The 26,578-nt window shown below is 39.6% G+C and overlaps 1 protein-coding gene across 1 annotated transcript; it reads left to right on the top strand.

Annotated features, from left to right (window-relative positions):
• The first annotated feature begins 269 nt into the window (after positions 1 to 269).
• nek10 (NIMA-related kinase 10) lies at positions 270 to 22,532 on the top strand. Its single transcript, XM_033641010.2, has 36 exons — positions 270 to 790; positions 2,868 to 2,970; positions 3,076 to 3,136; positions 3,258 to 3,394; positions 5,002 to 5,097; positions 5,178 to 5,262; positions 5,348 to 5,389; positions 5,498 to 5,576; positions 5,669 to 5,736; positions 6,506 to 6,585; positions 6,660 to 6,746; positions 6,994 to 7,218; positions 9,097 to 9,236; positions 9,765 to 9,826; positions 9,951 to 10,022; positions 10,108 to 10,172; positions 10,317 to 10,419; positions 10,579 to 10,707; positions 12,477 to 12,614; positions 12,709 to 12,754; positions 12,847 to 12,968; positions 13,694 to 13,796; positions 13,878 to 13,953; positions 14,540 to 14,669; positions 14,761 to 14,831; positions 15,097 to 15,304; positions 15,462 to 15,549; positions 15,638 to 15,712; positions 16,456 to 16,501; positions 18,504 to 18,541; positions 18,669 to 18,769; positions 19,056 to 19,166; positions 20,376 to 20,472; positions 20,687 to 20,730; positions 21,027 to 21,082; positions 21,450 to 22,532. The coding sequence occupies exons 2-36, from the start codon at positions 2,900 to 2,902 to the stop codon at positions 21,484 to 21,486; spliced, it is 3,189 nt and encodes a 1,062-aa protein (XP_033496901.2). The 5' UTR covers positions 270 to 790; positions 2,868 to 2,899; the 3' UTR covers positions 21,487 to 22,532.
• Positions 22,533 to 26,578: the final 4,046 nt, after the last annotated feature.

Below are 26,578 nucleotides of genomic sequence, written 5' to 3' on the forward strand. Positions count from 1 at the left end.
AAAAGCCAAAATTACACCGTTTATCAAGCTAGAAACTGTCAAAACAGAAATTGTCATTGGATTTTCAAATTTCCTGATGTCCTTGGACATATCATGTGCAAGGAATGCTTCTGTCAGAAAAAAATAGAGCTTAAAATAGTGATATTTAATTTAAATAACTTTATTCTACATCTCGTTTAGAATTTGTACAAAAATAAACTAGTTGCACTGACTAACCAGCATGCACGACAAGTGATCTAATAACTAATTTATGGTGGGGGTAGGGCCAGAATAAAAAAAAATAAAATAAAATAAAAAAAATAAATAATAATAATGATAAATAAATAAATAAAATGAAGTCACACCTCAGCCATCCCCCTCTCCTCTAAAAAGTAAAGAACAGTCTCTCGGTCAGTTCAGGAGTCCATAACTTCGTCGCCATTATCACATATCATATATTACATTATTAATGTCAGTGACATTAATATTTAAAATGTATAATATATGTGATTCTGTGCGTCAACTTGTCTAACGACATTCCTGTGTCAAAATACCCTGGTGACGGAATGCGGATGGCGTCTGTTGTATCCATGGCAACCACGACTCTCTAATACTGCTCATCTGGATTGGTTAAAAACGCGGTGAAACTTAACATTGTTTTGTGTTATTTGCTAACGTAAGGGGCGTCTACTGTTACAGGAATAACAACTCTGTCGCCTATATCCCCGAACAAGGATATTTAATGAAACAAAACACGTATTTAGCGGCTCAAAATCAACTGTTGATGCTGGTTTGCGATGCTGGAGGAAGGGTAAGAGACCTTTGACTTGTCTTTATCAAACTGACAACAAGGTCAGCTCAGCTCAGCCGTCTCCTTTGGACAAACATAGTCAGCCCTGTTATCATAGAAGCTAGCTGTGTTTATTCCGTAGGATTTCTGAAAGTCTAAAAGCAAGGGACAAGTTTTCAGATCTTTTACTTCAGTAGTGTCAAAGGGTCATTCTGCAACTTGGAAACTTATAAATAATGTAACACATTTTTAGAGAAATGCATTAATACAGTATTTTCAGTAACACAACACTGGTTTTGTCTTTCCATCACAATAAACTAAGTGATGGAAATTACATTTTGTCACATAAAAAATAATCTCATGATATATTGGCTTGCTAATGTCAGTTTTAGCGTTAGCACTAAATTTTATACAAAACACACATAATAAAAGGTTGTTTTCCAATTATTTGTACACTCAGAGGTAATAAGAGCTGTCTGGGAATGAGAGCTAATAAACATATTCTTGATTTGATTAAAAAAAATAATAATAATTGATCTATTCTTATTTTAGTTCCCTCCATGGAGCAAACTTTCCTCCAGTCATGTGCTCAGCTGTCACATGACTATTGCTGTGGTCACCAAGAAAAAAAAAAAAAAAAAAGAATTTATATTTTGTACAGTGTGGTGGACATATATGACAGTACCCCCAAGAGGCAGGTGTTTTTTAATCTAAAAAAATACCTAAATACTAATACATCTTACAACACATGATTACATGTCATTAAAATGGGTATTTTGATCGATAATAAATCCAAAATTAAGCAGGGTTGAATGCCCAAAATCTGTCTCAGGGACAGAAGAAATATAGCAAAAACCACACATAAAAGGCCACTTTTTATATTCATATACATAAAAAATAATGACAGATAGATTTATTTTTTGTATGTTCCTTTTGGTGTAAAGTAAGTTGGACAAAAATAAAAAAAATAAGAAAAGTGTTTTTGTTTTTCTTATTTCTGACAAGGACATAAAAATCATGATAGTTAAAGTCCTGAATTCAAACTAATACAAAAGTATCAGCATTAAGGCATACTTAAAGTACCAAAAGTAAAAGTACTCTTATGCAGAATGGTCCATTTCAGAATAATATACTGTACATATATGACTTCATGACAATTAGAGATGGATTAATTTGTACATGTTGCAGCTGGTAAAGATGGAGCTAATTGTACTTACTTTATTTAGCCTACTTTATGTAACGTAACCTATAATAATATATCATTATTTATCAACTGATTTGTGTACAGTACTAATAATCTAAATCTGCAAAGTAACTCGTTACTCAAGTTATGAAATGCCTCCAAAATGTGACGCAATTAAAGAAGAAAGTCACATAAAATGGAAACACTGAAGTAAAATACAAGCACCTTAAAACTGTACAAAGGAAGTGTATTACAGTAAATGTACTGAGTTTGGACGGCTCCCAGATCTCCTCAGAAATGACTTAAATAGAGAAATCTCAGTCGAGCACTGGCCGACGATCTGCTTAAAGCTCAAACACAATCCATAAACACCCATTTTTTATTACTCCAATATAAGTGGATAATGACAATATATGTAACTCCAACCATGTTAAATAAATTCAATCCCAATATCCCTGAAATCTGTAATAAATGTGGAATAAAGGGCACGCTATTTCATTCCTTATCCAGGCTTTCTGGATACAGGTTTTGGACATCCTTTCATGTCATAGGTGTTCACTTGTCTGTCTTGTACGCCCCAAACTGTGTTGGAATCCTTGGAATTTTTCCCGTAAACTGTAAACTAAGCAAGGCAGATAAGAAAATGACACACACACCCGTCACACTCTGCTGCCCTTGATAAACCTGCTTTTCAAATTAAGGGTAAACATCCTTTTGATAAGATATGGGCAGTTGATATTAAGACGTTGCCTTATTATGAATGTTGTGTTTCATACCTTACTTGTTTTTTGTTGTTGTTTTTAATGTAATATTCAAAGTGTTTTAAAAATCCAATAAACATACTTGTTTAAAGAAATGTACTTAGGTGCTTTCCACCACTGTCTAAATGTCACTTTGTACTTAAACTATCTGAAGCTGAACCAGGCCACTCATGGGGGAAGCTGAAAATGTCCAATCCGGTTAAAAAAGTGAGACAAGGAGAAAAACTGCCCCTGAAATCCAAAGGAATCCAGAGCAAGTAAGCCAGGCCATCTCCTCCTCACGGCCATTTACTGCTCTGTTACACAAATTAAAATCTATTTTCCTAATATGACAAAATAACCTGACGAAGCCTGTTTTCTAGGCCATCTCATGATCTCAGGAGGCTTCAGTCCCTGCTTGCCAGAAGCATTCCCAGACAAGAGGTGAACAACAATGACGCCACGCTGCGGCGGTGTGTCTAGACATTTTGATAACAATTACAAAGCAGCTCATATTTCTCCAGGTCTGTGTATATGTTGTAGTGTGAGACTCCCTGTGTTGCAGGTGGCAGCGTTGAGTCACAGTAAAGCACGCAGCAGCGGAGTCAGCAGATCTCAAGGCCTGCAGCCTCTGAGAGACACGAACAGACAGAGGAGTGAGAGCGACATCACCAGTGAAGCCTCTGAACTGGAAAAATTCAGGTTTTTATTCAATTTTCTGTCATTAAGTTTCATATTATGTAAAACTTAAATTATTAGGCTAACAAAACACACTGTGAATGAGATGATTATAATCAAAGAACCTTTAAAGAAGGAAAGGTCATGACGTCAGAGACAGCACTCAAGGAGCCAGACATTGGTATCACCTCTATTGGAGGCAGTAGGGTGGGCACTGCAGAGCACACTTTAACCCATCATATCTTTGTTGTTTCAATTTTGACTGAAAAAATCTTCCATCAGATTAAAAAACACACATTACATTAGATTAAAAAAAAAAAGTCAGTGAGCATCACGTAATGTGTGTTTTCTAATCTACTGGAGGGATTTATCAGTTTAAGGTGTGACATAAAGATATGATGGATTTAAGTGTGATCTGCCATGCTGCTCTATCGACTGCAATAGAACTGACACCAAAGTCTGGGTTCTCGACAGTGCCGTAATGGAAACACATGAGGCTCCCTGGCAGCTAAACCGAGTGAGGCGTAAACGGGTGTGCTCCTCGAATGCTGCCACCGTTGCCATGACCTTTCCTTCTTTAAAGGCTCCTTGATTTAAATCAGGAACTATGTGGTCAGAGAATAAGCGAACACAATTATGAATCTGGACAGACTCTGGAAGCCAGCTTTCTTTGGTTTCTTCGGTCTGATTTCCAGCCCTGAAAAATACTGATTTCCATCATGCAACCTGTGTTGTATGGTACAAGTTGTTTGAGATAAATTATGGATCTTTACGCATTTTGAAGTTGTTCGGAGGACCCTGTCACACCCAACAGCAGTACCAGACCTAATATAGAGCCCCCACCCTCAACCGAAAAGGCCTATAGAAAGATGCACCACTGCTTAATGGTTATGGAGGATAAACATTTGTTTACCATAAGATGCACAGTAGTGTGCACAGCAAGAGGGTTCCTGGTTCAAACCTGAGGTGGGGGAGACCTTCTGTGCAGAGTTTGCATGTTCTCCCTGTGTCAGCGTGGGTTTCTCCAGGTGCTCCAGCTTCCTCCCACAGTCCAAAGACATGCAGGTTAACTGGTGACTCTAAATTGTCCGTAGGTGTGAATGTGAGTGTGAATGGTTGTCTGTCTCTATGTGTCAGCCCTGTGATAGTCTGGTGACCTGTCCAGGGTGAACCCTGCCTCTCACCCTGTGTCAGCTGGGATAGGCTCCAGCCCCCCGTGACCCCGAACTCCATTCTGTATGGAGCGCAAGTGACTTGTGAATGTGTCTAGGTTGTAAAAAACACACTTTATTTTGAAGTACAATGGATTTCTGGCGCAGAACTTTTATTTTGAAGTGCCTGATGCTGCTGTAAAGTGAGTAAATGACAAACAGCTACCCAACAGAGGCCGCAAACTAGCTAAGCAACATGTCCAAACTTAAGTATGACACTGAATATATTAAATTTTGTGGACCTTGAACTAATGACTAAGGAAAAATGTGGACCCCCTCGCTGGAGCACACAAGAACATCTGCCCTAACAGGAGAAGCGGTTACAGAAAAATGAATGATTGAATTAACTAACTTGTCTTTTAAAAATCAAAAACAGTGTATAGCTACCGTTTTGGATTTACTTAAACGTTAATTTTTCAGCATCACCTACAGAGACCAAAGATGTTTCAGCAGCCACCCACTGCACAAACTCTTCTCTGACATCCTTGTGTCTTTGGTTAAGAACCGACTCTGCAGGTAAAATATCTTTTCAATGCTCCTGAATTTCTTCTCATGTCTCGCACAAGGTTTACTGGCAATGTTTAATCCTTCTATAGTGAATGGATCGACTCTGCACAGCCTGAGTCGGTTGTCAGAGTTTTGATCTGCCTGCGATTATTGATGAGAGATCCCCACCATCAGGTACAGCTTGGAAAATTTACATTTTTAGTGTTTATTATGTGTTGTATGAATACAATAAAAATGTCTCTCAACTGCTTTCTTTTAGAAAATCCTCCACCAGCTCCAAGGCATCAATTCACTCGCCAGGGTAAATGCTCTCTAATATTTTTCTCACACGCCTAAACAAGCTGTGTTTTGTGATTTATCCTCACACATATCTCATGCCATCCTCACTGCTGCTCTCTTTGTCTTCCAGTATATGGAGCATGTCACTGCCATGTACATATCTTGTGGCGAACAGGCGCTCGCTGTGCAGAAGCTGGTCACAATGACCTGTGAGTAATCTGAAGGTAGTGTGAAGACGACACTGATAATGTGAGTCTTGTGTGCGTCCTCATCAGTGCTCCCTCTGCTGATTGCTCTGCAGACATGTTTCAGAAGCTGTCTGCTGTTGGAGATCAAAAGGTCTGGGTCATCGAGAGTGGCGCTCACAGGGTGAGTGAGATAAAGTTATCTGTGATGATGGGCTGTTTGTTTTCGAATCATATTCATGTCTGAGATAAACTTATTGTTGTAGGAGGAAGCTGCTCCTGTTGGTGAACTGGAGTTTAGACCCACAACAGGGACGTAAAATATATTTTTGATTTTATTTTGCTTACATCATAATATAGATTTTTTTAATTTCAAATCGAGAATATTATTTCATTTTCACTGTTTATTTATTATATTGCATTGCATATGTACCTCCTCAATGGTTCCTGCTCCTCAGAGGTCGAACCTTTTCCATTTTAGACACACCATGACCTCTCGTATTTGTGACCACCAGTGCGCTGACATGTGACATTTGCCTACAAGATATTAAGTAATCTAAATGGCAGAGGATTTTAGATGTTACTACCAGAGCTTCTCTTGTTGTGTCAACCACATGTAAAACTTTACATTTTAAGCTCTATGGTTAAACTAAGAATAACAAAATTGTCTGTATAGCTGTGTTCCCTGTCCAGTACTTGGTTTTGATAGTGGTAGTGAACAGTGCTGCTTCCAGGGTGCAAATATTTACACCAAGCTGTCAAATGAACCCTCATGCAGAGTGATCGCCAATCTAACACACTCTCTTTGTGAGATATATGACCATATTAAGTCATGCTGTTCTTGTAGCATGACAGTCAGTGAGTGTCTCTGCTCTTTATCATCTCAAATTCTACTACATTTTATTGCTTTATAGAAGAAGATTTAAGTCTCTAATGAACTAAACCGTCTCTAGACGCTGGTGAAGCTCCTTTCCACGACAGATAGCAGCGTGCTGCTGGGAGCCCTGCTGGCACTCACCACTTTGGCTGACAGGTAAACAGATACTTCATTTAATGCATTAAATACATTTATGATTTCATCTGCCTCAAGCCGTTTTATTTCTGCAGCCCAGAATGCAAGGAGGAGATTGGAGAGTTACCCATAGTGGAGAACCTGCTTGTAATCCTGCAGGAGTACGACCTGCTGTCGAAGAGGTTAGATAGCCCTTATTTGTTGATGTGTTCATCACTATCAGATGAAATGTTGTGTCTAAACTAGGGGAACCTTCCTTCGTTCATCAGTGCTGATAAAATACAAAAAAAATAGCTTATCTCTTCTCATGTTGTCTTACCTGAGAGTAAATAGAGACATTGCTGTTGAAGCTGCAGGGACTGAATTTAAATAAACAACATAAAAACATGGAAACAAATGAGGCTGGACTGACCCTGATGTTTCCCCCAGGATGAGTGCAGAGCTGCTGAGGCTCCTGTCCCCGGTGAGGCGGGTGAGGGACCAGGTGCGGGAGCTGGAGGGTCTGCCAGTGCTGCTCAGCCTGCTGTACGGCCAGCACCTGAAGCTGCTGTGGAGCGTCGCCTGGGTCCTGGTCCAGCTCTGCGAGGATCCCGACACCAGGACGGAGATCAGGAGCTGGGGCGGGGTGCAGCAACTTCTCCGGCTGCTAAACAGGTCTGTGAGACTGAGCAATAATAGCATATTTAATGTTTATATTATCACAGTATCATTATTCACTGCCTCACAATGTGTTTCAACAAAACATTTACTTTTGTCACCCATCTGTGCTTCTCTTTTCCTGATAAAACAGTGGTCAGAACTACAGCAGATAATTTTCTGTCCACACTGAAGTGATTTGTGGTTTCAAAGGCTCACTCCAGGAATTTAGTTTTGTACCTCCATAAAGTTTGGAGACTCACAAAGATGAATTAACAGAGGAATGCTCAAAATCAGACCAACAAAGGCCAAGATATGCTGACTTTTAGTCTCTAGTATGAGTCAAGCTCCAAAAACTTTGGATCGCACATTTCCCGCAATGAAATCTGATAGCATCTCTTATTAGATTCAAAAGTAATCTCAGCTTAGTCTTCAAATTTAAGCAGAAAGCCTGCATTACAGACTGGGGCATGGATTTTGAAAGACATCCGATCTTAACAGGCAGGGAAGATCTAACAAAAATATGCTGTTGTGCATCAAGGGAATTTAGGGATCTGGTGATTGTGGAGCCTCTGCGTTTCAATTTTGACCATTCTTCTTTTAAAATCTGTCTCATATGAGTCCTCTAACTTTGTGGAAGTGCAGCACTAAATTTCTGCAGTACCTCAGAGGACTTGTAAGGGGAAAAACTTCAGATTTCTACCACCCCGTACCATTAAATTTACCATGATGCATCTGCAGGATGTTGACGACTGGGTTCTGTGATTTCTGGCCATCAACACTTGCAGATTTACCTTCCATAGTTAAACAGCCAGTGATAAAGGATGCAATTACAATAGTAACAAGTATGACAAGACATTTTAGTTAAAAAGCTTCATTTTCAGGTAAAAAGGACAAAGAAGTGCCTTTATAAATCAGTTAATCAGTCATTTATTTGTTACATGAAGTGTTACAAGGTAAAACTTCAGTGAAATGTGATTTTGTCAGCTCCTCCAACTTGTGCGCTGTAATTTAGTCCTTGTTGGTCTTTTCTTACACTTAATAATTGTCCATGTTTCCAGATTGTTCTGGTAATCCATGGTTTGTGTTGTGGTACGATTTTACTGTAGTTTTGAGCACTTCTGTTGTTTTACAAATTAAATTCACCACAGACTCAGTGAATTCATTGATGTGTCCTGGAACATGCTCCAGTTCAGTCTTTGTTATGTGCCAACTTTATTTTCTGCAAGTGCAGACACAACATGCCATGCACTTGAACACCAACCTATTTCTCAGCTGCCAAATTACGGTACTGATTGTTGTAAAATGCACATACCTGGCAAAACTCAGCGTCCTTTCAAAATACACTTCCTTGACAATCTTGACCTAAACAGGATGGTTGCGAAGACGCTCCTCCCAAGCACCACTTTGCAGCCACCGCTGAATGCTGCATAGCAGGGATCCAGTGTGTTTATTCCCCCTGTGGTTCAGGGTGAGCAGGAACCGGACAGCACCTCACATTCCCACTGTCACACCAATCCTCATTCACCATAAAGCACACTCCTTGCTAGAGTCCTCTGCTCTGTCAGATTGGCAGATAGAAAAAGAGTCACCTGATTCAACGGTGCTATCCAGGATTTAGCCAAGTTTTGGCAAAGCAAATGATATCACAGTTAGTGCTATCACATTGGAAACTGGTGCAGCATGTGGGTCGTCCAGTTTATATCCAACGCTTGTACAATGGTTAGCAGGATGCTAGTACGGCAGAAAGATCCACGTGATCAGGATCACAGTGTTTAATATGGATGCAGATATATGATATGGTCTTGCTTGTCCATGTGGTCGGGTTTGTAGCTGATTCATTGTAATGTGTATTCATATCATACAGTATGGTGACGTACAAAATATCTTCTCCAGCAACAGGCAGTATGTCTCTGACCGCTCATCCATCGAGACGCTCTCCAGCGCCAACGCAGCCGGCCGCATCCAGAGAGAGCACATGAGAGAGGAGCTCAGCCCGCAGGAGGAGGTGGACAACACTATGGCCCTGCAGTCAGGTCAGGGACTGTACAACTCACCACATACTGCACAGAAAGTACTGCATTTTTCTTTAGTGTTTGTTTAGAGCTAGAAACCACCCAGTGTAATTTTGTGAACTATGCGAGATGGTGAAAAAGGCCAGCGTGCACAACAAATTCTTCCTGGCAATGGAGTCTTATCGGCTGCTCAGAATGTAAACAGCTTTTTCCTGAAGTGAGAATCCAGACCACTGAGACTTGGCTTACTGTATCTCTGATTTGGGAGGAAATAGCTGTAAATTTTCTGTCTCTGTAAAAAGAAACTGTATAATAAAACTAATCTGGGTCAAAAACATAAACATTTTGTTACATCTGTCCTAATAGGAGACGGCAGAGAAACTTTGAACTTTACAGTCTGAAGGCGTCAGTGTTTCCAGACTTTGTTCTTCCTTCGGTTTGGGGAGAGAGTTATTAATGTCCACAGCTGTTCACTGGACTGTCTGAGACTATAAGATTGCGTGTATGAGTTCTTAAATTAAGTCATATTTCCTTTAATCCGTTTTCCAGCCTGCTGTACAGTTCTGACTGAGCTTAGTCTGGATGACACATCTGCTCACCACATTGTGCAGGTAAGGAAACTTCCTCACATGATGAGCAGGGCAGTTGAGAACATGGGAATGAATAAGCCCATAATTACATCAAATTACTACATTTTAAATACCATGTCAATTAATGCCATCATACTTTTCTCAGGAAAATGGGGTCTATGTAATAGCCAAACTGATTTTACCACAAAACTCTGGACCAAAGGTCATATCTTTACAGGTATATGACTTCATGCATGTATTCAATTACACTATAATGTAAATGTAACGACCTGAAAGTAACACATTTCTTTGCATATTTGCAGTGCTATGCGTTTAGAACCCTCCGCTTTCTCTTCAGCATGGAAAGAAACAGGCATCTATTTAAGAGGTGATATTTATTTTAGAAAGGAAATATTCTGTACACAACCTTAAGTTCATGTCATGCATAAATCTTTTAAATCTGGCTACTGTTGGAAAAAAATCTCTTCAAATTATTCTCCACTGCTGTTACGTAATCTCTTATCCATTTCAGACTCTTTCCCACCGACCTCTTTGAGTTGTTTATTGATGTTGGACATTATGTTCGGGACCTCACGGCCTACGAGGGACTGCAGACCAAAGTTTCACTCTACACTGTAAGAGAACAGCTTCTAAATGGATTCAGCTGTTTATTCAGCTGCTTTTTGGCAGTAAAATAAAAAGAAATATTACTGTGTTATGGAACGAAATGTAGACTGACAAGAAGGATTCCTTACCTCAGGAATGGAACGAGTGATGTGTGTTTTGTAATGCAGGAAGAGGAACTGGACAGTCTGAGAGAGAGCATTGAGACTGTGGACCAGAACCGACCCCCACTTAAAGTCATCAACGGTTACTCCATACTGGACCATCTGGGCACTGGGGCGTTTGGAAGTGTCTTTAAGGTACGAACATCAAAACAGTGTCAGGTGATTGACATCTAGACCAGTATCGGAAATGCCTCTGATACTGACTAAACTGCCTGGTCGGGTATCAGCGAATACACAAGTCTATCACTGATCTGATCCCACATAATTTATTAATAAACTTTAAAGTAGTTTCACACCCAGATAAAAAAGTTTTCCTGGGAATCAATTCTTCTATTTTGCTGCTCTAAAACAGCAGCAAGTTGCGCCGTGCAACCTCGGACAAATACTGCTATAGGCCCGGATCACGCAGAAAGCATTTTAGCAGATGGAGGCAGCTTTTTGTAATTGTTTTAAATGAGAATGAAGCTTTTTGCTCGTGGTTTTTGTGTCACTACGCGCCTCACATTTCTGCGCTCTAGGTGCCTGGCATTTTTGCTTAAGTGCTCTGAACTCCACAAGCTGAAAAAACTTAAACTTAGAGCTAAAAAGCGCCCCACATCATCTCCTTTTTCGTCATCATTTTTCCCATTGTTCAATCGGATGAGTTGAGAGGCAGTCCTTCTGTGGTGGTCACAACAAAAAGTTTACCGTTGGTAAACAGTGGAGGAGAAACTGGTGGTAGCGGTTGCTGGATACCCAGAGCTATACGGCCTGATGATAGACAGCAGGTTGTCAAACTGCCCCCAAGTCATCCTAAAATATGCCTGGAAACGGCCATCATCGAAGCGAAGCTCCTGGACCAACTGGTGGTACTCCCCATGATCCACCCTCTTTTTTAGGGTCTCATCTACCCACACAGATCTCTGTTTATCTGCTGACAGCCTCTCACCCTCAGCCAGAGCTACAGCAAGTACCCTCTGCCTCAACATGTCAGGAACTAGCTACTAATTACTGAGAAAAAAAAAATGGTAGATGGTACACAACATGGGAAGGTTAGGGTAAGAACATAATGGAGTTGTAAAAAGGTGCAGCAAGTGTTTGTTTTTTTTACTTTTGGAATTCAATTTAAAAAAGGGAAGTGTGGTGTGCCTCACATTTTGCCACCAGCGAAACACTTCCTGTGTGATCAGGGCTTTACAGTGCATGCCCACTTTACCCGACCAGATATTTGCTCCCATTCATTATGAATTGGAAGGGACTGATCCTCTGCACAAAGCATGCTGGGATACCAGTGATGCAGACCATGCTGGCGGTGCGACGAGAGGGCGTGACAATTCGACATATTTAAATGGTGCTTGCATCAAGACAGCCAATCAAGCTGTGTCCACAAAGTGACCAGTGGGGCAGGGCAGATGCGAATGTCGGCAAATTGGTTGTGTATAGTGGGCATACACCAACAAGTGACTCGGGGGGGTAGGGTGGACACGAATTTTATGCAACCTATCGCAGCTGACACTGGGTGAGAGGCGGGGTACACCCTGGACAGGTCACCAGACTATCACAGGGCTGACACATAGAGACAGACAAGCAATCATGTTCACATTCAGACCCATGACCAATAGGGGGTCATCGATGAACCTGCATGTCTTTGGACTGTGGGAGGAAACTGGAGTACCCTGAGAAAACCCACGCTGACATGGAGAACATGCAAACTCTGCACAGAGGGGCTCCCCCACCCTGGGGTTTGAACCCCAGTAGTATACAGCTGTTATCTATTTTTTAACGCAATAGTATCAGATTCAAACTCTGTATTGGCTGATAGACAAGTTCAGGTAATGGAATTGATATCGGGAAGGAAAAAAGGTATCAGAACATCTCTATTCACATCATGAATCACTGTTTCCAATATATATACCCAATGACAGGTCCGAAAGCAGAGCGGCCAGAACCTCCTGGCTCTGAAGGAAGTGAACCTCCACAACCTGGTGTTTGGCAAAGACAAGAAGTCCAGAGACAGTAACGTGGAGAAAATCATCTCTGAGCTCACCATCATCAAAGAACAGGCACAAAGTTTCACTTTTCATCATTCAGAGTTTAATAACTATCTGAACAAATACTGCCATGTTACGTTGTTTATTCTTGGCTCTTCTTCTTTAGATGACGCACCCAAACGTCGTGAAATATTACAAGGCATTTTTGGAAGGTGAGGATGATTTCTTTCTGCCCGCTTTAAGCCCCCAGCTATTGTAAGAAGGAAACACACCAGAAATTAAATAATCATACCGTTTGTTTTAGGTGACAAGCTGTACATCGTGATGGAGCTGATCGAGGGCGTGCCGCTGGCGGAGCATTTCAACTCACTGAAGGAGAAGCAGCAGAAGTTCACAGAAGACAGGATTTGGAATGTATTCATACAGGTAACAACTCTTTAAAGGAGCTATATGTAAGAAATCTAAAGCAAATAGTCGTAAAAACATCCTAATATGTCACAGAGACTAAGGAATAATGTTCACATAACATACTGATCTCACCGACAACAATAGTACAGCCAGAATATTTGCATCTAAAAAACATTTTTACGGTCTGCAAATCATGTTTATGTTTTGAATTTGTGTTTTGGCCTGTTGCGCCACCCACCGCCGTCTACCAGTCACGCAGTCAGCAGAGTCTCAGCATCAGTTACAGTTACGACTGAGCTACAGCAGCACGGCAAGCAGCATTAGCAGTGTCCCGGTACATAGCATTAGCAGCTGACTGCACCTTTAAATAAAACCTAGTTTAATATTCATTCAAATTTATGTATCAGGGACATTTGTGTTGATGAAGGGGTATTTGAATTCATCAGACAGTAATGTGGGGGTACATCAGACAGATATAGTCAGGGACCTCTGTAGTAAAAGACTGTTTCCAGCACATTCTCCGCATTACAAAAGATAATATTTTTGATTCTCCAGCAGCTGAGGAATTTCAGCCTGGTCTATTTCTGTGCTCCTTGCCAACAGCTTTTGGATAAAAGCCTGAAATATGAATGTAAATAATTTCCACTGGCAACGGAGAGGTGTTTTATCTGAATGGAAATATCTCTGCATCTCTAAAGTCATTTTAATAGCTTATTTACTGATTGATAAATTTGTCTCCTCAGATGTGTCTGGCACTGAGGTACCTGCACAAGGAGAAGAGAATAGTCCACCGCGACCTCACACCAAATAACATCATGCTGGGGGAAAAGGACAAAGTCACCATCAGTGAGTGTCAGCAGTCCATTACTCTCCTCCACGTCTTCTCTCATTATAAATGTTTAACCTGCGTGTTTCTTCTGTCTGAAGCCGACTTCGGCCTTGCAAAGCAGAAACAGGAGAACAGCAAGCTGACGTCAGTGGTCGGCACCATCCTTTACTCCTGGTGAGGAAATTCATTCTGAGCATCCAACTGCTTTTAGATTAAACGGTCGGTTTTAACATCTGCTCATGTTTAAAGTCTGTGGATCAACCAGATTAACAATGATTGTTTTGAGAGGTAACTTTTTTCATCGTGAAGGGGGGCAGACATCTCTGCAAATAAAACTGTCTGCATGGTGAGATAACACCAGAAGAAGGTGAGAAAATGTGTTTTGGGTGAAACCTCCCTTTACAGTGTGGCAGTGTGTGTGGCAGAGCTGATGTTTTTACGGCCCATTAGAGACGCAACTTAGAGAAACTGCAAATATACTGCAGCTCAGGTGTGTTAATGGTCTTGACAACAGCTCTGCATATATGTGTGTGTGTGTGTGTGTGTGTGTGTGTGTTTTTCTTATATGCTTGTAAGGATCAATTTCAGTTGTAGACCACAAGAGTGAATACATATTCTGGCCTCCAACTTCGATAAAAATCTGTTTTTGGGATTGGTTAAGATCAAGTTTAGGTAAAGTAGGGTTTGGTATTTGGGAATGCGTTGTAAGGGTCGCTTATAAGGTAACACATGCAAACGTGTGTGTGTGTGTGTGTGTCAGTCCAGAGGTGGTGAAAAATGAGCCGTATGGAGAGAAAGCTGACGTCTGGGCTTTGGGCTGCATCCTCTACCAGATGGCCACTTTACAGCCTCCGTTCTACAGCAGTAACATGCTGTCACTGGCCAGCAAGGTTATATATATAACACACACACACACACACATTTAAAATGCTTTCCTCTCTGTCGTCTGATTGTTCTTTGCTTCTTATTCTGTTCCGGTAGATTGTCGAGGCCGCGTACGAGCCGACTGAAGAAGGAGCTTACTCAGACAGAGTCACAGACATGATCAGATGGTGAGACTTTAATTTTGAAATATGGATATTGATAAAGTGGCAACCTTCAGAGCTGAAAAAAGAAGCCAACGCCTAAGTGCCAAAAACTGCAGTTCCTCTAATGACCACTTGAGGCTACCTCCAAAAGCGAGTCAATAGATCTCCATGTTAAATTGCCATTGTATTATTTTTGTGTCTTTATTGCTATAGATTAAAAGTAATTTCATATTTGAGTCACTCAGCGTATTCACACAGTACTCTGTTCTGTTATGGAACATCCTGTCAGGTGTTTGAGTCCAGATGCAGACCAGCGGCCGGACATTGTGGCCGTCAGCACCAGGATCTCTGACCTCATGATGAGGCTGATGGACGGCCTCTACACTTCCCAGAATGCACTGGAAAGGAGAGCAGAGAGAGACAGGAAGCGAGCGCAGAAGTACTTCCTGGAGAGGCACAAATGCAGGATGGACTGCTGTCGCTCAAACCTGTCTCAGGTAAACAGGACTTCTAAAATCAAAAGGGCGTCTTTCAGGACTATTGAGATTAGATTTATTTAATAATTACTTGCAAATTTGTGATTTGATATAAAAGTTGAAAATATTTTTAGTATTTCCTGCAGGATCTTTAAAACACATGCTGCGCTTTTTGCAGGAAAACCCCTTCATGAATACTGAGTGTCCGACTCCACGCTCTTTTGCAGCCTGCAGTTCAAACCACAGCAAACACAGCATCAGTCAAGGTGACTCAGTTTCATACTGTTAAGTTAAAGAGACTGGGAAAGATGAATAAAAAACAACATGTAAATATGTAACTGTGTGTGCTTTTAGATAATGCGTCAGATGGTGATGCTGAGCCATGCAATACCAAAGTCGACATCACTGCCTCTACAGTAAAACACTACGGTCAGTTCTGCTATATTCAATAGGATTCAAAGGCTTTTTTTTTGTATGTATTAATGTTCATACAACAAGATGCTGGTTTTCTATGATAAATACAACAACCTGTTTGTTGTAGTGTTGTCACGATACCAAAATCTTTGTTTCGGTACCAATACTAATATGAATTTTGATACTTTTCGATACTCTTCGGTACTTTTCCTAAGGAAAAGTCCTTTTAGATACAAACCTTTAGAACAATAAATAGTAGGGGTGTAATGGTACCAAAAAAATCATGGTTCGGTAAGTACCTCGGTACGGACGTCACGGTTTGGTAACTCAAATGTTCCACCAAGTTGTGTTGTCTCGTGTTGTCTCCCTTTGCGATTCAGACTTTCTCTTGTCTTTTTTCACGTGCGCCAGCTGCGAATGTTGAATGTGCTCCAATAGGAACAAGAAAGGCGTTTGTGTGCATAAATGAGTAAAATAAATTAACTAAATTAATGAATTGTATCAATTTCAAAGTACCGGTATTTTCCAAATGCAGTATAGTACTGTTTGGAATACTCTAGTACTGTGGTACTATTTTAGTACCGGTATACCGTGCAACACTAGTTTGTTGCAAACAAGAGCAGGCAGTCTGGGACGTGGACCTGCAGTCTTGCAGTAACTAGGCTTGTCTTTTGAAGCTAGAAGCTGCAATTGTTTAATTTTTTCAGACTGATTCACTGTTTGATTTGATCTTTTGGCTTGTTTTGTTTTGTTAAAAGGATTTAAGCCCAGCACCTGTATTACACTGGACCAAATTCAGTCTGGGTAAGTGACAAATCTCACATTTTAACCAAATCACCAGAATAAATATTTGCATTGTAGGTTTCTGCAAACCACAGATATGTTACATTTGCACGTGACATGCATGTGGTGCACTATATACAATCATTCATGGGGTAAGTGGATAAAAAAATCTAAATAAAGAAGTTATCCAGCATAAAAAATTATGTTCGTAACATTAAAGTGTTTTAGTCAGTTGAAAACCTTTTTTAAGAAGTTGGTTAAAATAACAAAGATAAAAATGTACCATATTTAAGTAGGATGGAATTAAAATAAATAAGTTAGAATATCTTAAATAAAATAATTTGACCATTATATATCACCACAACTTTTGGATAAATATCAAGTTGGTTCAACTTAATTAAGCTTTTTCAGATCAAAGCAAATCATGTTGGTTGTACTAAATTAATTGAGCTTGTCAGATTATAAAAGACTCATAAGATTTACTCAACAATGCCAGAGTTGGAACTACTTAGAAAGACACATTCAAATTATTGCCCTAATTTTTTACAGTCAAATCAGTGAATGCGGATACATTGAGACTGAAAGTTTCAACAACGCTGTGGTTAATGTGCGCTTAGGTTTAGGCACAAAACCACTTGATTCTGAATAGGAAATTAGGAAATTTTTCCCTGCTGAAAACACTGCAACGCGTCGCAAAAAAAAAAAACACATTAGTGGCTAAAAAGTCATTAGAAGACGCAGCGATGAATCACTAGTAAACAACCGATTTTGTTGTTTGTTGCTCAGGAACAGTGGTCTGCAGCTTGGCAGCCATCTCGTCCAGGCGTCACACCATCCACCATCTCCTCATACTTTGTCACTTTAGAGACGACGATATTGCTTAGGAGACATTATAAATGACATTGATTTAAGAAGCTTTCGGGATCTGAAGGAAACATACAAATTGTCATCCAACTCCTTTCTTCTATATCTACAATTACGCTCTGCTACACAGGCTGCAAATATCTTGAGTGACAGACAAGTTGTTGCTCATTGAATAATGAGCTTAATTAGGAAACTATCTGGATTAGCTATGTTGCTTTCATTTATAATACTTTGTTAGAGCACACGCAATTGATAGACTGGGTCAGAGTTTGGGAGAAGGTTTCCTGTTCCTCACAAAACTTAAATCACAAATTAACGAACCTGAATTTTATATTTCAAACTTATTTGGCACCAACGCAGCATTACATGATGAGTATATTGACCTCTCCAAACTGCACTTTGTGAGATTTGAATCGATCAGGGACTTTTTTTTACATGTCATGTGGGACTGTCCATCAAGTAAAAGTTTCTGGGAACAAATAAGAAAATGTCTATCTGACATTTTGGGTGTTAAGATTGACTGCTCTCCAGCATGTATGCTGCTTAATGATGATCAGGGCAGAACTTTAATCACACTCAAAGGCAGCTATTGCTATCAGCATGCACAGTCTTTCTATTCAGCAGTGGAAATACTCTTTAATAGAGGACTTGAGCTGTTGCCCGGATGAAGGGGGCAGGTTACATCATGCTTGAGGTTAGAGAAGGAGGCGCTCAACTTAACTAGAAATATGAATTTGTATTCGTATTTTGTATTCATTTTCACTCTGAGAAACTTTATACATGTATAGTAGAACTTAGAGAAAGACCCATGAGGGATGGGGAAGGTCAGGGTTGAGGAATGACCAACAAGTTACGTTGATGTGACATGTGTGAAACATACAAATGCAACTAATCCGTGGTTTGCAGAAACAATGCCAACATTTTCTTCTGGTGTCTGCACATAACTAACTTCTGTGTGGTCAGTGTGACGTATATATTGTATATAATGTGTATATTGTATATAATGTATATATGAGGCACAGTAATCATTTAATACTGTAAGAGAAGCAGTTATCTGTAAAGCTGATGTTTGTTGATGCATAAACACCCAGCCAAAAACAGTTTGTTCACATCCGACACAGTTTAATAACCTGCCTTTTCAATCTTCCTCTCTCCTCAGTGGGGATTTTGCTGCTGCAAAGATTAAACCACGACCAGGTACCTTTTCAGCCTGAACACAAAACAACCCGAAGAGCAGACGTTTCTAAAACGATCTTATAAATGTGTGTGTCGAGTTTATTTAGCCTCACTGAGTGTGTGTATTTGGTGTTTGCTCTCACCTCAGTGTCAGCGGGGATTTGCGTCTCCCAGAAGAAGGTTCGGCAGATTGATGATCCCATTCAGAGGCTCCTGGTGCAGCTGCACAAAATTATTTACATCACTCAGGTACATTAATACAACTGTTTTATAGATTTTCAAGGTTCAGTTTAACACTGCACACACATCTCATTAGTTCAAATGTAGAAGTTCCGCTTTTATAACATTTTAAAAGGTTCAATCATGTGTAAAGAATCATTCATGTCTGTTTGGCTCATTCATTGTTACAAATCCATTAAAAACTTAAAACCATACGACCATCAACCTGCAAACAGGCTGTGTTTCATCTTCACATAAAACTGAATGAGGACTGATTTGTAACTGATGACACTGATTGTACTCTTTCCATCACCAGCTTCCACCTGCTCCGCACCACAACATCAAACGACGGATCATTGAAAGATTTAAAAAGTCTTTATTCCACTTTGGGAGTGATCCGTACAACCTGAAAGTGGAGCTCAGTAAGGTTTGTACAATCGACTTACAGTTCTCAAAACCCAAAATTATATTGTCACATAAGAAAAAGAAAAGCTTGAAAATGTACAGGAACTACAGATACATAGATACTCTATTAATCCTGAGGGAAATTAAGTAGCTTACGCAACACAATACATACAGAAACACAGATTGACATGACAATACAGAAAATAGGTAAAAAGAATAGAAACATGAGAATGAAACCACACAGCAGGACGACTACAGAGAATTGTTACTACAGCAGATATGCTTATGATGGTAGTGCAAATTTATGATTGACAGTGCAGGTATTGTAATGTAAGGTGATCAAATCAAAGTGTAAGAGCAGGGCAAAAGTAATGAATACTTTGCTACCAATGACATGAAAGCAAATCAAGACAAGTATATGTACTTATACAGATTTTTGTTTTGTTTAACCCTTTGAAACCTGACAGCAAACTGGCTTGATTTCTTTCAAAAACATGGGAAGAAGGCAGTGACCAACGAAAGAAGAAATGATGCCAAAAAAGAAAATTAAAAACAAGAAAATTTGTTAAAAAAAAAAACCCGAAGTTAAAAACAAACAAACAAACAAGGAAATGACCTGGAAAAAGTGCTTAAAAATGATAATAATTCTGTAACATAATTTAATAATAATTAATAATATTTTTCCTTTTTCCTTTGCTTTTTTCCTTTTTCCCCTATTTTCAAAAAAAAAAATATTTTTCTAAATATATTAATTTCTTACCAAGTTGAAAGCAGCACAAGAAAAGTGATCTTGCTCCAGGTTTCAAATGGTTAAGGTGCCTAATAGTAAACAGTACAGACTGTATTAAATGAAGAATAATGGAAAGTATAAATTATAAACAGCACAGAAGGTAAAATATGACAGCCCAGTAGAGGGTGAATATCTTAATAAATAAAATGCAAACAGGATGGATGTACCTAAAGAAAATATAAATGCAAATTGTGCAAGGTTGTGGTTTCCTTTGGTTAACTGTGTTATTTTTCTTTCAGTGAACTAAGAACCAAGGGTAATAATGTTTAAACTGAGGTTCACAATCTAACAATTAAACTTTTTTTCCTCTTTTGGCTGTATTAATGGTGAGATTTAATATAAGATCCCAATTCTGTCACATTATTTTGAGATACTGGGGGATACTGGGCGTGTTGCAGCCACCTCAAGCAAAATGAAAGTCTCCTTCCTGTTTCCCTGCAGCTCCTCCAGGTCTCTCCAGACCTGATGGAGTTAGACTCAGCTAGTTCTGACTGGTGGCCCCTGGTCCACCATTTCACAGAGGAGCCTGACAGCACAGGTAAGAGTTACCATTCCTACAGCTTCACGTGATACTGTACCTCCAGTGAAAGACATCAGACACAAATACTGCAGACTTTGGCAGATCTCCTCTTCCACAAACTCAAAGGAAATTATTGATGTAATCTGGTACATTTTTGTTCCTTCTGACCACAAATGTTTCACATTCACAGCTGGATGAACTAATGAATTGATTTTCTCTTTGCTTCTGACAGGTGATGGGAATCTCAAAGATGGAGTCACCTATCAGCAGATGCAGGTCAGTTTCTCTTGTGTGTTTCCTGACTTCCTAAAAAACAACTAGTTTTGTAGTTCGTTTGTCTCTAGCAGTGCTCTGCAGCTTGGCAGGTGTCTCACTGGTGACACGCCATCCACCATCCCCTTCACCTCCAGCTGATGAAGACAGAGTCATCTGATATATTCCAACAACTTTAGACAACAACTATCAACACTTTAGAAGCGTTGTGGTGTCCTGCTGGATCTAGTGTCTCATTTTGAGACAAAAATCTTAAATTTCCGCTTCATGTCATTTCCTGTGCAAATGTGTATTTTCAGGGGATCATAGAGGAGCTGCTGGAGGAGAACAGCTACTATGAGGCAACACACAGCAGGTGACATTTTACCACTCTGACAAACAGCAGACGGATGCCTGAAACTTCGGTCATTACTCATAATTAAAAGCTGTGAAAACTGATCTGTTATAACTTTTTCTAAGATGAGTCATGACTGTCATAATGTGAGCTTTTTTAATGGCAGTAATGAGTTTGTTTGAGTATGTTTGTCACTGTTGTTACTCTTGAAAAACTGAGTTCAGGGTCTGTTTACTAGATGTGTTTTTGTTTGTATTTTTTTGTGTTGATGTTCTTAAAATAGAAAACTTAAATAACAAAAAAAAAAATCGTGTATTAACTAAACTGAAAATGAGCTGCTATGGTTCAGATAATTATAATCTTTTATGTGTTTTGTGTTAATTTCTAGGATCACAGAGAAAAGAAACGGCCATGAAAACAAGTGACCATCGTCCATATTCATCCTCAGATGTCACAGAAGCAGCCAGAAAACAAAAGACCAAAAATTTATTCCAGCATGGAAACATTTGAAGCAACCTGAGCTCATAAAAAGTCAACATGTGACTTGATAAGGCTGCTGTAAAATATTACCAAGGCTGAAACCACTCCAGGGCTGCAACTACTAATTATCGTCATCATTTTCTGAATAAAAACAATTAATAGTTTGGTTTATAAAATGGCAGAAAGCAGTGAAAAATGTCAACAATTTCTAAAAGCCTAACATATCAAATCTTGTTTGAGCTGTAAAGCAAAATCCACAGATATCGATCGTTGCAGCTCTACACCAAACACCTCTGTGGTTCTCAGGCATTGATTATTTGTCCATATTTGATGTGACTATGTAAATCTCCAAAGATAATTTAACATATTTACACTGTCCTGTTCATGCATGTTCTTGTGATGAAGCTGGAAGCAGATTTATATTTATTTCTGACACTCATGAGAAGCTTGTTGTACCAAAGTGAACCGGCCTGTAACCAACTGAACCTCCAACACTTGCCAGAGCTTTTTATCTGCCTGTCTGAAGCTTCCTGTTTTGTTTTTTCAGGTTTATTCGAGTCGAGCACTTTTAAATTCTCAGGACCAGACTCTGCGGTTTGACTGTTGTAACTCCTCGCTGCAGGACTGCACATCACAAGATGTGTTTCTATTGGCTGCGAGCCAAAAGCTGCAGAGACAAAGATCTGATAAGAAACCAAACCTTCACCTCGGTTCACCATCAATTTCCAAACATATCACAACATGTGACTGCAGCGTTGGCGGACAGTTAGACTTTTAACTTTATTAACATGCACTCAGATAACGCTGTTATCATTTTCAATAAGATTAACATCTGACATATACTGTCTGTCTGTAATTCACTGAATGTTTTTGTTGTCATTTTGAGGAGTGGAGCGCAGCTGGAGGGACGCTTTCTAATGCACTTTGATCCAAAAGGGATTTGTCAGTATAATCTGTATAAGGAATAGATCATTTAAAATAAACTCTATTTAATGCAGACAGTGTCCAGTTGTGATTATTCATCATGTTAATATAAAGTTTAATCATTTGGATCTTCTTTGCTGAGCAGTGAGGAAAGTGAGTGAGCTGGAGAAAATGTGCAGGTTTACTGAGCAGTGGGGAAAATATTCACATCACTTACTTACTTAAAAATCTAAAATACTCCATTTTCAGCTCTTTGAATACTTGCAATTGAGAAAAAGTCACTATCCAGAGGGAGTGTATCCAGAATATATTATCCATATAAATAACTCTGGACACATACTAGATGTGTGTATGTGTATGTCTTTGTTTATTGTTGTTAAAATAAAAAATTGGGGAAAAAAATAATCTTAATACTAATACTAACAGCAAAATACACTTGCAGTATAGTGCCAAAAAATGACTCACCCTGCACAAAAATGTCCCTCCGGTGGTTCCCAACCTCAGAGTCGGGCCCCTCCAAAGGGTCACAAGATAAATCTGAGGGGTCATGTGATGATTACCAGGAGAGGAACGACTTCCAAAACACAAGTATGTTTTCATTTTTTGGACTTTTCTCTAATCTCATATCTGTCTTAATCAAAAAACCTTCCAACGACTTCAGATTGTTCAACACTCAGCCACAAGACTTTTAACCAAAACCAAGAAGCACGACCACCTCACACTAGGGTTAGCCTCTCTCCATTGGCTCCCTGTTTGCTTTAGGATTGACTTTAAAATGTTATTGACTACTCTAAAGGCTCTTCATGGCTCCAGGTTACATTTCAGACCTGTTAGTCCCTTATGAACCTCTGTGTAGTTTGAGATCCATGGGCAGAAGTCTTCAGCTTGTTCCAGGGTCCAGGCTGCAGACCAAAGGCTTTTGCAACCAGGGCCCTGAGGCTCTGGAACAACCTGCCTGAGGATATCAGGCTGTCTGAGTCACTGGCTTTGTTTAAATCCATCTTAAAAACGTACTTCTATTGGAAAGCATATCCTGACTTTATCTGAGCCGTCTGTCTATTTTGCTGCTATCTTATTGATTTTAATGGCCATTTATCTTATCTTAAATATATTGAGGAAAACTCTGTGTGTCTGTTCCACGTTTTCCTCCTCACTGACTTGGTCAATCCATGTGAAATTTGGCACAGTGGTAGAGGGTCATGGGAGGATGCCAATGAAGCAATATTACATCAATTGGCCAAAGGGGGGCGCTATAGCAACCGACTGAAATTGCAAACTTTGAATGGGCATATCTCATGCCCCGTATGTCGTAGAGACATGAAACTTTGCACAGAGATGCCTCTCCTCATGAGGAACACATTTGCCTCAAGAACCCATAACTTCCGCTTATATAGATTTTCCGCCATTTTGAATTTTTTGAAAAACACTTAAAATCGATCTCTTCCTAGGAAGTTTGAGCGATCTGCATGAAACTGGGTGAACATAATCTAGGGACCAATATCTAAAGTTCCCTCTTGGCAAAAGTTGGAAAACTTACTAAAACTGAGCTTCTATAAGGCAATGAATATTGTGGAGGGCGTGGCTCATCACATAAAGGTGTATAACATCTCAAGGGTTTCACCGATCACCACGCAACTTTGTAGGCATATGACCACACATAATCTGAGGGGACCCCTCCATTATTGACCCCATCAAACAAAATAAATTATAAATAAATTAATTATAAATTATAACAACAGAAAAATGGCTAAAATGCAACATTGCTCTTCTTAATGGGTTCAGTTGACTATTTAATCTGCAATTTCCTATGACCTATATATAACACACACCATGTGAAACTGTACGTGGGCAACTGTGCACTCAGTGGGTATGGACTAGTTATCTTGATTTTAGTGTTGGCCTTCCTTATGGCATGTTATTTGTTTTATTCTCCTTGTGTTTTAAATGTGCTCAGTTTTATTGTACAACACTTTGTAACTGTGTTTTGAAAGGTGCTATATAAATAAAGTTTATTATTTTAATTTATTAGTCTGTAAGGTTATACGAGCCAAAATGGCTGGGAGCCACTGGTTTATTTTAAACACTGCATTGTATTTTATAAGCACATGGTATGTTTCTTATGTAATATCTTAATCTAATAAGTAACTGCAGCTAAAAGCTGAAGATAAATGTAGTGGAGTAGAAAAGTACAATACTCCCACCTTAGGTTCAGTGGAGTAGAAGTAGAAGGCAAAAATGGAATAGAGTCCAAATGCAGAAAATCCAGATCCAGTTCAATGATTTATTCAGTGCAAAGACAAATGCTTTAACTGGCAGCGTAGCTAAACAAAAAAGTAGCTGAGAATCCAGGTTTATAGTTCTTTAAGTTTACAGGCTCAGGTGGCTGAAAACTAGAGCACAAAACAAAATGACAACTGACTGGAGAAAAGGGGGCTGGTATCTGACAGGGTGATTAGGAAGTAGACACAGGTGAGCAGGAAGAGGTGGGAGTCAGGTGACGTGGAGGAGCAAAGTCAGAGGGCATCTGGTGGACAGGTGGAGAATGACAATTAAGCTGAAGAGAGATACAGGGGCTTTATGAAGTGGCTGGAACGAGGGATGGAAAGGGAATTTGGGCAAAAATAAAGATTCCTGAGGAGGCTGTAGTGATAATTTCATTTCATTTCTTGACATATTTATCATTGAGAAGCTGCATATGTGTTCACATTTGTCCTGTAATTTTTGCTTATTGGGAGCAGTGGTGGAAAGTAACTAAGTACATTTACTTTGGTGTTGTATTTAAGCCCAATTTTAGGGTACTTTTACTCAACTTTTCTGCTACTTTAATCTTTTATTCCACTGTGCTGGATTTCAGTGTGTAACATTTAGAGGGGTTTAGTGACATCTAGTGGTGAGGATTGAAGTTTGCGACCTGCTGAAACTTCTCCTGGGTAGAATTTCTTTAGTGTTTATTGCTCAGGTGGTTTTTAACCAAGAGATGAATTATCCACAGAGGTCTCTTCGTCTCCAAAACAAATGGACCTGGGGCTGTATTCAGAAACATCCTGAGAACACTCTCAGTCTAGCCTAAAAGTAAGGAATCCTAGCTTAGGAGTGACAGAAACTTTTATCTTATTGAGGAGGTGTGGTTGACCCTGTTGCTAAGTATGATGCCCTCTTAATAGATGTGATTGGTTGTCATGGACACGCCCTTTTGTGAGCCTGCAAGGTGTGGACACCCAGTGGACATGAAATGAACTGCATCAAAATACAAGACTTAAAGTGTTATGATTGTTAGCGTGATCACTCTGCTGATGGAAGGTTGAGACAGACTCAAGTCATCACTGCTGCACTGTTGCATTTTTCCAGTTTTTCAAACTTTAGTGCTGTGATCATTTAATTTCTGACGTTATAGTCGTCATTGCACTGGGTGGGAAATGCGTGCTAATCCCTAATAAGGTTGACTACAAATATTATCCCATGCACAATCTCATTTGTAGCATTTCATTTTGTCACTGTCATCCAGCGTTTGGAAAATATTTTTCTCCGACCTCTTTGTGTTTCCACCATTTTCTCCTCTGATTAAGAAACTCTTGAAAGTCCTCCTCCATGCTCCTAACAGTTTTCACCTTAGGAGCTCTTTAAAGGTCTAGATGCTCTGTGAATAACTTTTATCTTTACAAGGACCTAGTCTTAACTTAAGGGGAAATTGAGAAAACGTCACAATACTGAGAATTTTCTTAGAATGTCATCACAAAGAGCAACTCTTAGCACTAGGACACTGTGTGAATACGGCCCTCACACATCCTGTAAAATTCACCTAAAACACCTATCCAAGGCATACCCAAAGTAAACTGAAAGCTGCTCTTGTTCCATTTTAGTACATGTACATGCACGGGCCTATTTGAAAGGTAACGCTGAGGTTTTTTCCCCTACAGTCATAATCACTGTCAGTGCTTGAGTGTCATTGAGTTATCTAAGTTTCAACACACTGAAATAACTAGCTGGGGCCATATCATGAAGCCTGACTTAGTCAGAATGGAAAGTAGATAACGATATCACAGAAAATAAACATTTTCCATGTGTTTATCTGAGGGTTTTTTTCCAGGCGCTTTAAAAAAAAAGGGGTAAAAC

The sequence above is a fragment of the Epinephelus lanceolatus genome, chromosome 10, assembly GCF_041903045.1.
Source record: "Epinephelus lanceolatus isolate andai-2023 chromosome 10, ASM4190304v1, whole genome shotgun sequence".
NCBI lineage: Eukaryota > Metazoa > Chordata > Actinopteri > Perciformes > Serranidae > Epinephelus > Epinephelus lanceolatus.

What these genes read in the sequence shown, in the direction of transcription:
- nek10 (XM_033641010.2), top strand. Translation starts at nt 2,900, where the DNA reads ATGTCCAATCCGGTTAAAAAAGTGAGACAAGGAGAAAAACTGCCCCTG. An exon ending in GTTAAGAACCGACTCTGCAG is followed by an intron (nt 5,098 to 5,177) that starts GTAAAATATCTT and finishes ATCCTTCTATAG; the next exon opens with TGAATGGATCGACTCTGCAC. An exon ending in GCATCAATTCACTCGCCAGG is followed by an intron (nt 5,390 to 5,497) that starts GTAAATGCTCTC and finishes TTTGTCTTCCAG; the next exon opens with TATATGGAGCATGTCACTGC.